At 38.9% G+C, this 16,084-nt stretch overlaps 4 protein-coding genes across 4 annotated transcripts; 2 read left to right on the top strand and 2 right to left on the bottom strand.

Annotated features, from left to right (window-relative positions):
• Nucleotides 1-1,687: 1,687 nt before the first annotated feature.
• On the bottom strand, nucleotides 1,688-6,350 carry L201_006427 (uncharacterized protein; the record flags this gene model as incomplete). Its single annotated transcript, XM_066222146.1, has 11 exons — nucleotides 1,688-1,769; nucleotides 1,821-2,323; nucleotides 2,419-2,872; nucleotides 2,927-3,213; nucleotides 3,282-3,485; nucleotides 3,548-3,688; nucleotides 3,746-4,022; nucleotides 4,078-4,952; nucleotides 5,003-5,478; nucleotides 5,536-6,029; nucleotides 6,091-6,350. The coding sequence occupies 11 exons, from the start codon at nucleotides 6,348-6,350 to the stop codon at nucleotides 1,688-1,690; spliced, it is 4,053 nt and encodes a 1,350-aa protein (XP_066078243.1).
• Nucleotides 6,351-7,761: 1,411 nt separating this feature from the next.
• On the top strand, nucleotides 7,762-8,979 carry L201_006426 (uncharacterized protein; the record flags this gene model as incomplete). Its single annotated transcript, XM_066222145.1, has 5 exons — nucleotides 7,762-7,821; nucleotides 7,918-8,007; nucleotides 8,103-8,163; nucleotides 8,237-8,529; nucleotides 8,653-8,979. 5 exons carry the CDS (start codon nucleotides 7,762-7,764, stop codon nucleotides 8,977-8,979), a joined length of 831 nt encoding a protein of 276 aa, XP_066078242.1.
• A 292-nt stretch (nucleotides 8,980-9,271) lies between these two features.
• Nucleotides 9,272-10,706, bottom strand: L201_006425 (uncharacterized protein; the record flags this gene model as incomplete). The annotated part of the gene is made up of 5 exons (XM_066222144.1): nucleotides 9,272-9,324; nucleotides 9,384-9,924; nucleotides 9,989-10,270; nucleotides 10,379-10,485; nucleotides 10,580-10,706. The coding sequence occupies 5 exons, from the start codon at nucleotides 10,704-10,706 to the stop codon at nucleotides 9,272-9,274; spliced, it is 1,110 nt and encodes a 369-aa protein (XP_066078241.1).
• Nucleotides 10,707-11,880: 1,174 nt separating this feature from the next.
• L201_006424 (uncharacterized protein) lies at nucleotides 11,881-15,533 on the top strand (the record flags this gene model as incomplete). The annotated part of the gene is made up of 14 exons (XM_066222143.1): nucleotides 11,881-12,087; nucleotides 12,563-13,171; nucleotides 13,230-13,303; nucleotides 13,364-13,395; nucleotides 13,451-13,529; nucleotides 13,585-13,636; nucleotides 13,700-13,749; nucleotides 13,813-13,881; nucleotides 13,936-14,009; nucleotides 14,065-14,218; nucleotides 14,273-14,332; nucleotides 14,385-14,988; nucleotides 15,058-15,344; nucleotides 15,416-15,533. 14 exons carry the CDS (start codon nucleotides 11,881-11,883, stop codon nucleotides 15,531-15,533), a joined length of 2,469 nt encoding a protein of 822 aa, XP_066078240.1.
• Nucleotides 15,534-16,084: the final 551 nt, after the last annotated feature.

The following is a 16,084-nucleotide window of genomic DNA, read 5'->3' as shown; positions in this document are numbered from 1 at the left end:
CCCCCCTAACCCCCTAACCCCCTAACCCCCTAACCCCTAACCCCCTAACCCCCTAACCCCCTAACCCCCTAACCCCCTAAACCCCTAACCCCCTAACCCCCTAACCCCCTAACCCCCTAACCCCCTAACCCCTAACCCCCTAACCCCCTAACCCCCTAACCCCCTAACCCCCTAACCCCCTAACCCCCTAACCCCCTAACCCCCTAACCCCCTAACCCCTAACCCCCTAACCCCCTAACCCCCTAACCCCCTAACCCCCTAACCCCCTAACCCCCTAACCCCCTAACCCCCTAACCCCCTAACCCCCTAACCCCCTAACCCCCTAACCCCCTAACCCCCTAACCCCCTAACCCCCTAAGCTCCGATCATATCCAAGGTAATCGTAACGATCAAATTACCAATTCAGTATAACAGCCTAGTTCCTCAGACAAAAAGGCTTAGATCCCGAGAATGGCTTACCTATAAACGATCATTCTCAATCACGACTTGTTCAATCAACCTATAGAAACCTGATTTCATCTTTACAATGTCTTCAAGTGCTTGGATCTCATACTGATGAGCTCGATGAACGCGAGGCGTTGCAACGAACTTTGCAAAATAGATTTAATGTCGGCAAATATTGTGACCAAATCGGTTAGACTGTTAGCTACTTTAAGAGAGAAGGGAAAGAAGATGTACCAACAGATGAATCGGGAAAGATACATTGCATAACAGCATGGACGGGTTGTAATTATTGGAAGCAACAGATAGCAAACTCGTTGGGTGAGTGCATCTTTTAGATTCGGACTAGTCGTAAAATTAAGCAAACCTCACGTCGCTCGGTATCGTCTCAGTGACAACTCATGAGAATGTCTTAACAGCTGTGCTCAGTTCGCGTTAAATACGGCGTTGGCTATTCCTCAAGCTGGCGAATCAACTTACTGAGACCTAGTCACACGAAAGAGAATTTGATCCGGAAAATACACATTGACGTTCATCACTATTCTAACAAACTTATACTTTATGATCAGTCAAGAGTGAGTTATCTTTGGATCGTACAGCCGACACTTAGGTGATCAGCAGGAAAGTGTCAAATCAGCTTGGGAGGATATGGCGGACGAAAGAAACTGTCACGGATCCTATAGTCTTTACATGAATATTAAGGGGAACTTGATAGCTCAAGTCTGCTGAAAATAGAAAGACGCTTATCTTGAATTAAGGGTTGTATGTTCTGATGTATCGTGTGTGTTTGTTCTTTCGGTAGGAATGAGATGGGAATAGACAGTGAGTAATGATCGGGAATGGATAAGATGATAGGTCCCAAGATCTCGCACTTGACTTCTTTTATGACCAAGTTGAAGCGGGTGTCTCGACACAGAGGTTCATAATAATAGATTCTCTATAGGTGATCTAAATTCGCGACTTATATATTTATATGAGTTACATTCTATGAACCGAGATTATGTTTTATTGAGACTGATCAATACCTTCAATAGATTTACTCATACTATAGCATGATATCATATACATGTTATGAACGATTACCTGAATCGAAGTCGTTGATTACTCATAGATAGCCAATATAATATATAATAAACTACAACTCTAGCACATGTAATTGCAGTATGTCGATAAGTTGAATGTGCGAACACTCATATTATTCTATCAAAAATCTCTTCTTTTTCGCTTTTTAATTCAGCTCCCTTTTTCACATCACACCAGCTTGTTTCTCGACTCTACCTCTATTCAATGTAGTTACTTCATGAGATAAGAAATCGCCTATATCGGGTCTATCCAAACAATATCAGCATCGGGTTATTACCTCGAATGAGTTGACTTACCTAGTTCGAGCAATTCTTAACAATATCTCAGCCATCCGTTCATGTTCATTATCGTCTCTGCCTTCCAACGGACCATTACTAGTTGTACTATCAATTCTCATTGATCTGAAATTCGATGTCAATCCATTGCTGTTACCATTATGACTAGCGGAAGGTTTTGAAGCGGCTTTAACGGCTGCGCTGGTTCTTTCTTTTAAAACAGGTGTAGGTAAATCTAAATATTGACCTAGCATGATTAGATCTTTGTAATTACCTGATTGAAGTGTGGTTATCGGTAAACCATGTTCTACTCCATTTTCGTTGGCATTGAAGAAGGATTTTAATATTTGTAACCATTTGAATACCACGTCGATTTCGGAAGAGTTCAGTATAGTACCATTATACGGTTTATCACTCAAAGGAGGAACTAGTAAACCAATCAAGATATCTATAATTCTTCGCCATATCGATAACATCAGTCGTAATCGGGTTTCTTCGTTGAGCGTGACTGAGAACACCGAGAACTGGTGGATTGCATTTTATCAGCTCTGTTAACGACATAGTTATGTCATGTGCGGGTAATGATATACGTTAGATATCAGTTGGAAGCCAAACTCACATTTTCATTCAAGTAATCGAACAAACCACCTAAACTACTCTCGATATCTTGTTCACTCAGAACAGTCTTCGCCTTTTTCTTATCTTTTAATGGTTTAGTCAAAATGTTCAAGGTATTCAGACTCAATTGCGATTTCAGATGATCAGACATTTTATCCACTAATTCTCTCGACATATCAGAGGCTGATCGATCTAATGATCTTGATGCGGCGGATAAGTGATACGCTACGTCGTTCTTTTCTCCCCCTTCCATACTGATCCTAGCGTGTATCAAACCACCTCTAGATGAACTTAAAGGTAATACGATATCTCGAATGGATTGGTCATTGAATAATCTGGAATCTAATTTGAAAGTTGATGTACCGATTAAATCGTGTTTGCCAACTAATTGTCTATCATAGGTTTGTAGCTCTAATACTTTGATCGATCCGACAGATATCTCGAATGATTGTTCCCTAGATAGTCGTTCAGCTTTTAACATCTTTTTTGATGATATATGATTGACTCACCATCGAGGATCTTCAGCGCCCAGAACTGTCCGAGTCTTGATCAACCTTTCACCTGTTTCTTTATCGATTACAGTGACAAATCCATCTGCAGCTTTTGATCCTCCTTTTCCGACTAGGTTTTGTCCACGAAGAATGGTAACAGTGAAAACATGTCTTGCGGATTTATCAGCTACTGAACCTGATTTGACAGATTTGACTATTCGTGCGGTGTCTTCAGCTTCCATAGCATACATCAAGTCATCAAGAGACTGTTTCGCGGCCGACATATCGGTGAGCTTGACGCATGCCTAAATAAGCGTATGATATCTGGTATTTAGCGATATTATTACTTGTACAGCAGGAAAGCGAAACCCACAGCAGGAGGCACAGCAAAACCGACGATCTGCTTATTCTCCAACTTCTTGACCGCTTGTTGACCTTTAGCTAACCAGTTACCGGCTTTACTACCCAATTTATTCTGGATTTCAGAAGTTGGCGTTGACACTTTAGCTGGATTCATATCATGCTGAAACAGCGCTAATACTGTTGTAGCGTAAGCTGATACTGCTACTGATACGGTCTAAAGCTCAAATCAGCCTATGCTACGACTGATACCTTGACACAAGGGGAAAGACAACTAACCTTTGAATAATCAATCAGAAATATAGCTCGTTTATATTCTGACAAGGGTAATTCATGTAAAATGACTTGAGCGGATGAACGTATGAATTCGAATAAATCGATAACCGATTGAGAATGTTTATTTTCCCCTTCTGGTACCCACTACATGATGAAGGAGATCAACAAGATGTACTTGACTTATAGTAAAGATTCACTCACACTGTCCATTCCAACGGCTCTGCTAACCCAATCATGTACTTGACTACCTTCGGTATCTTTTAACCAAGCCAACACATGAGGTTCAAAGAAAGCATCCAATTCGAAACCATGTTCTTGATTTGGACACAAATCATCCCATAAATCAAGTAATTTTCCAGTCGTTTCGTACAAAGTGAATACATCTGAAGCAACGCCTCTAGGTTTATCGATGATCTGAAGCTCAGCCAGGAATAAAGGTAGTTGACGTGAAAGAATAATTGCCGCCGGGTTGAGTGTTCTAAGTCTTAATGAGTTAGCGATATTCAATGAGCAGGTACAAGTTGACTACTCACTCGCCTAAGCCCTTACCCCAAACTTTCTTGACATCGGTAATTTCCTTGTATATCCAAGCAGCTACATTCTCGAAACCTTCTACTAATTTATCTTTACCACTTGTACCTACGGATCTCAACCCATCATCCTGTTGACCAATACCTCCTGTCAAGTATTCAACAGCTTGAACATATTCACCTATAGCAGAACCTTTTAACTCATCTGAAGCGTTCTCAAGGATTTTCTGAGAGTAAGGTTGTGAGCTGAATAATTCTGGCGCGGCGTTGAATATCAATAACAATGATAAGGGGGGAGCGGGAGGTGGTGAAGAGGTTGTGGGGAATATTGTCGGTAAGGAAGTTGTGACTAATGATAATAATGTTGATAATAATTCCGATAGGACAGGTGACAGAGGATCACCAGGTCTTAAACCATATGACATCAATTTGACCGATTCTGATATATTCTTAGCTAAATTCATCTCATCTTTGGTACCAATAGAATTACCCCATCTTTGCAAGATCGATTCTAACTCTTTCTCTTTTTCACGTCTTGATGCAATACCCCAGATGTCTCTACATTTCTCTAGTAAATCTCTCGTTTTGGTTGAATGCCCCACTTCAGCTGATTTACTAGCTAATCTACCGAACACTTCGATTGATCTAGGTGGGATAAAGAACGATGGTTGAGATGCTTCTCCTCGAGATGAAGTAGGTGACAAAGGTGCATTACCAAAATCGCTAGGAGATCCTGGAGCAGCTAAATCTGGGAAATCTTTCAATAATCCAGCGATAGCTTGAGATAATTGGGCTTGTCGGTTCTTCTGGGAAGGTGTGAGTGGAGGAGGCTGTGTAGATAACTGAGTCATCGCACGTTTGAGATCTGTCATATACATCTACAACATTTTATTAGCGGTTATCCAATTAATCACTTGATTTCACTTACCTGCTCCAAAACACCACTTCGCTTGATATCGATAACATCTCTATCTAAAATATCTTTTCTCATTCCCCAAACTTGACCCACCGTCTCGACCATCTCATTTAAATCGCCATCCCATATAGGTGAAGGTTTCCTTTTGATCGAATCTTGTGAATGTGTTGAGATTCTACCTAAACCTATACCAGATGATTTTCTTCTTACGGATTGTGTTGGTGAAGTAGGTGTTGTTGGAGGTATGGCGGTCATACCATTTGAATGAGAATCAGCTTCGGGATTGGGCGATGCTGATAACATATAAGATTGGACTTCTGCTCTTAAACGAAATAAGAAATCTCTATCTTTTTCAGTTTGTGGTTTAGCCAAAGGTGAGAAATAGGACGATCTGGGTAACGAATTGTATAATAGTTGCAATAAATGTGATTGATGTGCATGTGCCGGTGTTGACCCTGGTACGGAAGGTGGTATAGATTGCGTGAAAGCTATGTAAAGTGATCTCGTCAGCTATATGATATGCTAATAATAACATTTTTCCTCACCTTCAAGTAAAGTAGGTACTTCTCTGAGATTTAATCCACTTGGAGTTTTAGTACCTTTCTTAACTAATCCTAAGAAGTTGGTTGTTGTAGATTTCCAGAACTGATCACCTTCTTCATTCGATAAGATACCCCAAAATTCTAATAAAAATTCTTTCGGAAGTTTAACTGATTGACCATCATCTGATTTATTTCTACCTAAACTCAAACCGAAACCTGATGATTTTCTTCTACCTCCTAATCCAGGCGAAGGTGTTTGTTGACCTGGAAACATCGATCCATTTCCTAATTCAGGAGTCTTGGGTCCTTGTATAGGAGGATTAAATGAGGAAAAAGTCAATCTTGATCCGTTCGGTGAAGTACCTTGTAAAGGAGGTGATGGCATAGGTGGTACAGGTGGTATATTTCCATGTAAGGAAAATCCAGATGTAGATACTGTTGATGCTCGATGATGTATTGAAGGTGGTGGTGGATGTGACATATGATGATGTAGAACACTATGCATCGTGTAATGTGAGCTTAACAATATTGAACATGATATAATGATTTCAAACTCACGCTACCCGAAGAGAATACATGTAACCTAATTTATCTATCTCATCACTTGAGGTTGTACCACTACTTCCACTAAACCCATAACTATTTTGTCTACCATTCAGACTGACCGGTGAAGCCAATGAACCACCGATAGGTGAAGGAGGCATCAATGCATTTTGAGTGTATGTTGTTTGAACTGTCGATACGGTTGAATTTGACATGCTTCTTTGTGACATACGAGGCAATGGAGGTGGTGTTTGGCCATTTTGATGAGCTTGCATCGTGTCAGGATGCTAACTAGAGCCAAGACGAATGAGGTTGAAGAGATGAGGATCAAATGTGGATAAAACGAAGGTACAAGAAGTGAGGTGAATGAGAAATGAGGATGAAATTTGACGGAAATGAACGGTATCGGTTGATTTGAGAATGCTGTGCTGTATATGAAACGAGGTATAAGTGTGTGTGCTATGATTCACTTTTGATGTTATGATCGATTACATTTATCTGTGCTTGATTGTGACTGCGTTAAGAAAGAAAGAAGCATCGACCAATACAAAACAATTACACAGCACAGAGAGAGTATGTGAAAAGTAGCTATGCTATAATCTTAAGAGTAGCATAAGTTTATTTTTATTTTTCATAGTTGATAGTTTTATTCGACGCGTCAGGTAATTCTAGTTATACATATAGTTATGTAGTTTGTCGCGTCCAGGGTATTGAGTATATATCTATATAGGGTATTTCAAAGGTATTTTAAAGGTATCTTCATCTTGGGTATCCTGCCTGTGGGATGTCGGTATCATCGTACCTGAAAGATCAACAACAACAACAACAACAACCGGGTTGGGTAACGTGGGAAAACAAAATGTGAGATGTTTCTGTAATCGTCCTTGCTTTGATAGACATCTTGACACGTATATATTCAGAATCAAATGTTACTACCTCGTCAAGAAGAGCGACAGAGTAAAGTCCGGTGAAGGTAAAGGTATATCGTGGCATAACGACACTTCACTTCTAACATCTTTTGATATCCCATTACTTTTAAATTATGAAAACGATAATTTAGTATCAAGTGCGTCAAGTCTACTGAGTACTACTGCAAGATCTAACTTATGTCGTTGTTAATCACTGGAATCTACTATAAGAGAGAATCCATCTGATAATCAAATCCCGGAATGTAGGTTAATTGTATTATAATGATAAATCTATGGGAAACCACCTTCCTATTCCGGTAATCTTGCATCTCATTCCGACGGAATATCTGGGTAATCTTCGTCATCTTGGAAATTTGGGATTGTTATTATCTCTCACAAATCATTGACATGGGTTTACTAATACTTCACATATATATATATATGTAATACACTATATATATATATATATATACATGCACTGCATCATCTATCTTACCTTGGCATCTTCTCATAGGAAAGACTTACCCCGCTTTCTATACCTCAAGCTATATAAAGTCTTAAGTTGATTTGACATCTTTCTTTTCCCTTCTCTCCAAAAATCACTATCAACATACCGTTTTTGACTACAAGATTACTGCTTCTAGCAGTCACATTGGTCACCATTTCGTACTTATTGAAATCACATCAATCTTTCAATTCTCTCAAGTCATATATCAAAGTCTCACCTCCAGCAACGCTTCGAGGCCTTTCGCAAACACAAACAGTACATCAAAGCGATATGCAATTCAAATTTAGAGCTAGTGAAGATAGAGGTAGTGCCGATCATGGATGGCTGAAGGTAAGTTTTGAAAGAACATGCTAAGACTTCGGAGATCATGCCAGCATCCCCCATATTCATGACAACGATTACTGATAGTATCCTATTCCCGTCTAGACCTTCCACACATTTTCCTTCGCATCTTGGTATAATCCAGAATATGAAAACTTTGGTGCTTTGAGAGTGATCAATGAAGATCGTGTCGCTGTGAGTTCCAGTTTGAATGGCGTATCGAGCTGGCTGTAAACATCACTTGCATTCCTTGAAATTGCCACTGATATGTATATGTTTTGCTCAAATAGCCTAGAACCGGTTTTCCAACTCATCCTCATCGAGAATTTGAGATATTCTCGTACATTATCAGTGAGTTTGATCCTCAATCATCCCCCTCTCCCCGTTTATGGGAAATATGCTAATACTTTATCTCTGGTATTAGGCGGCGAATTATCTCACAAAGATTCAATGGGAAACGTCGAAACGATGAAAAGAGGTGATATACAAATGACATCAGGTGGAACAGGTATAGCACATTCAGAGTATAATGATAATCCTTCAAAACCTGTACATTTCTTACAGATCTGGGCACTACCAAATCAAAAAGGATTAAAACCTGGTTACTTTACTAGACATTTCAAAGATGAAGAGAAACAAGATAAATTAGCACATATAGTAGCTCCAATCGGATATCCTGGTGCTGAGGAGGTAAGGGAATGTAGTGGATTAACACCTGTAAGCTTTTTTTTTCTATCATGTTTAGATCACATTTTAGAGCTGTGTGATATACTCAGATTCCCTTTCGCACACATCAACTATAACAACGATGCAATATTGATGTTCTTGTAATCTTTCTAGGTTCATGCACCACTACATTTCTTTTCGACACTCTTATCACCCAATAAATCAGTTCAGCATAAATTATTACCTTCATTGAATGGTAAATCAACGAAACTTGTTTATATCCAGGTTGTCCAATCATCCGGATTCAATACTAAATCATCTTCTAAAGATGGTTCAAAAACATCTTTGATCAAAATTACAGGACAAAACAATGAAGTAACTAAATTAGGTGAAGGTGATGGTGTCTTCATTACTAAAGGTAAAATTGGTGATGAATTAACCATTGAAAATTTAGGTAAAGATGTTGGTGAAGTCGTTTTGTTTGAGATGGATGATGAGTAATCGGTTATCACTTTGATAATTCGGAACTGCGAAAATGAAAGTAACCTGGAAGGTGTGTCGAGTTGAAAATCAGTTCTGTAACTCCGTAGTCTGTCTAGACATAATTTATAAGTGTATGCATATATCTGTCAGAACCGGATCCAAGCTAGTATGAAAGGTAGAAAGTAAGACAATGTATATATCAACCCATCGTTTAGGGCTATATATGTATCTTAACCAAAGGGCATGAGGCGTAAGAAGAATGAAGGAAGGACATTTTGAGGGTGAACGTTACAAACGAAGCAATCCCAGATTAAGCAATGATAGCTTCGACTAGACCTGGGACATCACTTGCAAAATCGGTGACTACGGAATGTCAATGAAGTTAGCTCAGTGAAAGAACCTGTTTCGTGAATTCCACTAACAGATAACACCTTTTTTCTTTAAACCTTTACCTTTTCCACTAGTCAACCAGCTCTTTAAACCTTGATTTACACCTGGAACAACTAATCCTTCAGCCATTAATTGTGGTGTGAGTAACTGATAGGCTTGTTCTGATGAAGCATAAGTTATGAATAATCCATCTTTTCTACCTTTTACCTTACTTGATGCAGCCAATATATTTGTTGTAGTCACATTTAATTTCAAATTTACATTTGGTGTCAATCCAGTTTTATCAGCAAGAGGTTCATATAAATCTTCGATATAGAATTTTTCTTGCTGCGAATTAGTCAATGTAAAACTTGGATTATTATCTGCAAATCCATTGGTTAAATCGATACCTAATTGTTGTCCATTGGATAAACCGAATCTTCTCAATATAGTCAATTTACCTCTGACTGAACCTAATGTAGTTGAAGCGATAGTAGTGGATGGATTGACATAACTTGTAGCTACAGGAGAAGTCAATGTAGTATAGACGGACTGTTGAATGGCTTCTGTTGAACCCCATGTAGCATTTTCATCCTGAACCGTGAGGTTAGTCTTATTCTGAGATCGAATAAAGTATAACACAAGAAGGCAGACTCACTTTGATACTGATCAATAAACTTTCAGTAGGATTTTCGTCTAAAAATCTATAGAAGCCTTGAATAACATCATCAAATCTTGCATTTAAATCTAACAAAGCTTCTGAATGGAAAAATACTAAATCTTTTCCATTTGGTGCAAATCCCACTCTTAAATCAAAAGCTCTATTGCCATCTTTTAACTGTTGAAATATAGATGTTTTACCGCATCTATATAAAGGTGCTGGATAGATCAGGTTGGTGTATTTAACAAAAGAGAGTTGTTTTACCAGAGTATAGTCCCACTATGAAGGAGGAGAAACGAGAAGTCATTAGCGTTCACGTTTGCTACATTCATCATAATTGCAATACAGAATGATTGTTCTGGTTCGTTACATTACGATCAAACTCACCGAAGCTGTATCATGTGTACCGGGGATCGAGATATCTTTAACTAATGTGTTATCTGAAATCTTCGACATCCACGAACAGAGTGATCCTGAACATTTAGAGTAAGAGCCTGTAGTTTTTGCACATTATTAGTGATCAAATCCTTTCTATCGAAGATTATGTCCAGATGAAGATGAGAAAGCGAGAACATCTATACTACTCACCTAAGATAGGACTACCCCTTTGTAAAGCTTGATTCATAGCTGTGACATTATATTTAGGTGCTCTAGATTCCAGAGGAGAAGCTATTGCCAATATAGCCAGGAGCGGTAAGAGTAAGATAACCAACATGGTGATATGTCTTCAGATCTGTTAACTCGAAAGAGGGTTGAATTCGGTCCAGTTGACAGATTCAGTTGCTTGTCTCCTGGTGAACAGAGTTAAAACGACTAGAGCGAACAAATTGGGAGAAGTTACGTCCAAAACAATGAGTAGGTTGGTATATATATGTATATGGGAATACAGTATATAAATCTTTCATTATCAATCAACTTATCCCATTCCTCAAAAATTACAAGAACGGCAAATGATGGATAGTGGAAGGTATGTGAGCAAAGACCGGCGCTCCAGATTTACCATGTTGAAAGACCCTTTTTCAATACCGTTACCTGAAAATCAATTAGCTAAAAAGAAGATCTGATCATTCGATTGATTTAGCTCCGACAGTGTTGAGTGAGCTGTCAAATACCATTTCAATGTTATGTCTTCTTGTGTACTAATTGACGCATGCTGGTGGGCTCATGCCAGTGTGTGAGGTGGTTTATCGTGGCTCACATGCCCAAACAGAGTGACAACATGGACCTACCACGTCTGAATGATACTGGCCAAGCTTTTGTTCACTTTTAAAGCGGTAACGAGAGGTACAACCTGTTACGATATCAAATCGATACAAGAAGGTACGAGGACCATGTTTTCAGGGGTCATTCTCCATATCTCTCAGGGCTATCTTCGGGTTCATATTGTTATAAGGCACTTTTCGGTACAACAGTAAAATTGTAAATTACGCATTAAAGCCAAGCATTCTTTTATTGTTTGTACTTGTGTCCACATCCAAGAGGCGTTGTGATAAGGTGAAAGTACCAAAAATGCTAATGTTGAAATTGAGAAACGCGTGACCATTATTATTGACTTTGTTGACTTTATAAATTTTACGTGTCTCTTGTGAATTGGTGATGATAGGAAAATAAACAGTGACAAAAGAGTATCATCAGTTGGTATGCAAGATAATAGTTTATGTATAACGCGTTAATAGCATGTGAATATTCTTGAGTAATCTCCTTCCAACTTGTAACATTTCTTATTCATCTTGTATCTGTTCTTTTTATCATTTCTTTTGAATTGAGAATATACTTGATGGGTGTAAACAACCACTAAAAACCATTAACACTCTTTTATATTCCTATAATCGTTCTTCTACCTTTTCTCACCCAAAGTCGCTCTTTACTCACTACCACTACTACTTAAAATGTCAAGTCAAAATAGAAACAAACGTCGTCCTGGTCCGATAACAATCTCATCGCCTATACCACGTAGTCCAGATGGTTTATTGATGACACCACCTATATCAAAATCCACATATCCTTCATCTTCAACTTCCTCGCCTCGTACACCAATCAGACAAAATGGTAGAAATCCTAGAGGTGGTAAGAATGGTCAACGGGTTTATGATGAGGTGAGTTCAAATCACATTGCATAGCTTGGAGGAAAACGCTTGTTGCGGATGAAAGATAGGATGCTGTGCATTCTGTGCATTTGTATAATTGCGGATCTTATCGTTTACCCTATTTTTCACAACCCTTCGTACAAGAAGAAGATCAAAGCTTTCAATCTGAACCAGCTTTTACTTTTCAGACAACCTTTTGTTATTCATAAACAGTCATTCAACCCCGCATCCGCATTTGATTTCCACACACAATGTACATGTATAACATCCCTTTGCCCTTTGACACCTTGTGAGACATCACATCCCTCAATTCATTGTCTTCCACTATACATTGGTTCTCCTTTTCGCTTGGCATAATCCTTTTCTCCTACAACAGATTGATATACAATTCATCTCACTTATTTACTTCTTCAGCTATCTACCTTCATTCATATTGGACAGACCTTTATATTTCAATCACTAACATTCACATCAATTACTTTAGTACGACTTATCACCCACACACGCATATTTAGAACAATTCGATTCATACCCATCTTCACCTGATCCTACCCATATGCCAATATCACCTACAAGATCACCATTTGATTCACCTGCATTAAGTGCGAATGAAAAAGATCCACTTGGAGGACCATCAACATTTGGCCAAAATCAGTTTTCATCAAATCATTATTTAGCGCCTACGTTACATCCATATGGTGAAAGAAATAAATTATCTCCGGCAGAAAAGAACTACAAGAAACCCACTAGATCATGCATACCTACGAATCCAACTAAAAGAAAGTTATTATTCTTCGGTGTACCATTGGCTTTAGTTGTAGTTGCAGGTATAGTAATAGGTGTCATAGTTGCTACACAACATAAAACATCTACCAACAATGGATCTGGTTCATCAAGTGGAAGTGGAAAAAATGGTACTTCATCCACAAATGGAGGAACGAAGAATGGTGGTTCACAAACTACATGGAATCAATACATAAAAACAAGTTCAGGCGGTGATGGTGATACGGTAACGACAGATTTAGGTGTTCAATTTAAATATTCAAATAAATTCGGTGGTCATTGGGCTCAAAATCCTTATAATCCTTATTCAGTAAGTTGTAATCGATATGAAATTTTTAAATGAGAAACTCACTCCATGTTGTATTTAGGTATCTGGTAAAGCTCAAACTTGGAGTCCTTCATTGTTGGAAGATTGGGTATGGGGAACACATATTGCTAGAGGGTGAGTAATTAAGCACTTGGACATAGTCGTTACGGGTACTAATAAACTCTCTTCATTTAGTGTTAATTTAGGTGGATGGCTTGTAACTGAACGTACGTACCTCAATTATAGCTACTCTATTACAGCATGCGCTAACATGCCTCATAGCCTTCATTGTACCTGGATTATACGAACAATATCAAACTTCTACACCTCAAGCAGTAGATGAATACACCTTATCTCAAGCGTACGTATCAATTCCAACTTTCATTCTAGTAGCTTAGCTGATCGATCAAATATAGAATGGGCAAAGACCTCGCAGCAAAGATGGAAGAACACTATAGAACATTTATCGTAAGTTTTGAGAACTATTTTTGCGATATGGAAACCAATAAGCTGATTATAACCACTATCCAGACTGAAGAAGACTTTGCCGCAATATCAGCAGCAGGTTTAAACTATGTCCGGTAAGCCAACAGGCTGACGAACGTTCGAAGTCGCTCTTTAGCTTACGTTTTCAATCAATGTAGAATCGCTCTCGGTTACTGGGCTGTAGAAACCGTTGATGGTGAACCATATTTACCGAAAGTTTCTTGGACGTGAGTAATCTTATTCCTTTTTAGACCTTTCTTCACTAACGTCCTTACAAACAGTTATTTCTTGAAAGCTATCGCATGGGGAAGAAAATATGGTATCAGAATTTTCCTAGATTTCCACGCTCTCCCAGGTAGGTCACTAAACCCATCACATCGGATACTGCATACTAATATATACATCGATAGGCTCACAGAACGGCTGGAATCATTCTGGTAAATCTGGAAGTGTTAACTGGATGTACGGTGTCATGGGTATCGCAAACGCTCAAAGATCTTTGGAGACAATAAGATCAATCACTGAATATATCTCGCAAGATGGTGTCAAACAGGTTGTTCCTCTGTAAGTAATTCCAGCTCTCTATAGCAGAAGAGCAAAATGCTAATCGCCCTATAGCTTTGGATTGGTCAACGAAGTCATGTCCAAGACTGTTGGCAGAGATGTATTGGAGAAATTGTGAGCAGTCCCTGTCCATCAATTCAATACTTCATGCTAACCCACCTTGCAGCTACTACCAAGCCTATCAAACTGTTCGAGATATCACCGGTTACGGTACAGGAAATGGACCCACCTTGCTCATGCACGAAGGATTCTTAGGTGTAGCTGCTTGGGAAAAATTCTTAAACGGTGCCGATCGAATCGGTCTTGACCAACATCCTTATCTTGCTTTTGGCGATATCAACACTGCAGGTCATGCAGATCAAGCTAAAACACCATGTACATGGGGAGGAGGTACCAATGACAGTATGACTAATTTTGGATTGACTGTAGGTGGAGAATGGTCAAATGCAATTAACGATTGTGGATTATGGTTAAATGGTGTAGGATCAACACCGAAATATAGTGTTGCAGGAAATAATTGTGATCAATATGATGAATGGATGAATTGGTCAGCCGATTTCAAACAAGGTGTAATGAGTTATGCAATGGCAAATATGGATGCTTTACAAAACTGGTTTTTCTGGACATGGAAAATTGGAAATTCAACTGTAAAAGGTTATCCAACTTCACCGCAATGGCATTATAGATTAGGTTGGGAACAAGGTTGGATGCCTAAAGATCCTAGAGCTGCGGGTGGACATTGTAAACAGTTAGGTATTGGAGGTAATCAGGTAAGTAAAATTGATATCGCAACAGTACATAAGAATAGGATGTTGACTGTCGACCATTATACTTGCTAGTTTGAAGGTACATACCCCGCATCAGCAACCGGATCCTTCGCAAACGGAACGCCTACCATAGCCGCAGATCAATTAGCATCTCATACCATATGGCCACCTACAACACTAGGCCCTTCATTCGGCGCTGATCAAGTACCTTTATTACCTACTTTGACTCAAACAGGTTCATTGAATATCCTACCTACTGCTTCACATCCCTCAAATGCAACTAACATAGGAAGTGGATGGGCCAATACAAACGATCAAAAAGGCGCTTGGGTCAAAGTTAATGGATGTGACTATCCTGAGTGAGTTTGATCATTTATATTATCCTATCCAAGCGCTCTACGAGCTAATCAAGTACGTTTTTATATAATAGTGAATACGACGCTGTAAATGCGAGTGTACCTACTGGCGTATGCACGGGATCAGGCAAAAAGAGAAGCGAACAGCATTTAGCCGCTAGATTGGTGCTACCTACAGCTACAGCGGTCTGAAGTGGGACATCAAGAATATTATAGATGAGTAGATTTCGATAACCAGTCAACATAAAAGGACAATCTGGTTCTGAATATATTACTTTCGCTTTTACTTTATTTGGGTCATTGGGTTATTATGTTACGAATTATAGAACAAATCTCCTTATAGTTACATTCACTATGCATTTCATGACATTTGATAGCAACTAGGAAAACCCTTCATCTACGCATATATATGTCTCCATGTAGGATTAGGACCACATTAAGGTATGGAACCCTGCTTCTTTTTGATACACAACGATTGTGGATCACCATCGCTTCAATGGGATGGACAAAGGCTTTTGTAGTCTAATCGGCATAATTTCCATAACATTTGCAATGAATGAGTAGCGGAAACAAATGTTCAGCTTTATCGAACGTATTACGAAGTTATGTATATCCTTTATCATTCAGGTTACAAGGAACAATAGGCTGGTTGCACACCATACATGTGATTTTACGCAGTCAATCCAATGACAACCGCCACCATACCTTAAGCCACATTTTTTAAGTCTCGCTTATATCAATTC

The sequence above is a fragment of the Kwoniella dendrophila genome, chromosome 8 (genome assembly GCF_036810415.1).
Source record: "Kwoniella dendrophila CBS 6074 chromosome 8, complete sequence".
In the NCBI taxonomy this organism is placed as follows: Eukaryota; Fungi; Basidiomycota; class Tremellomycetes; order Tremellales; family Cryptococcaceae; genus Kwoniella; species Kwoniella dendrophila.
The sequence above is the reverse complement of the archived record's forward strand: the minus strand, read 5'-3'. Positions and strand labels throughout refer to the sequence as shown.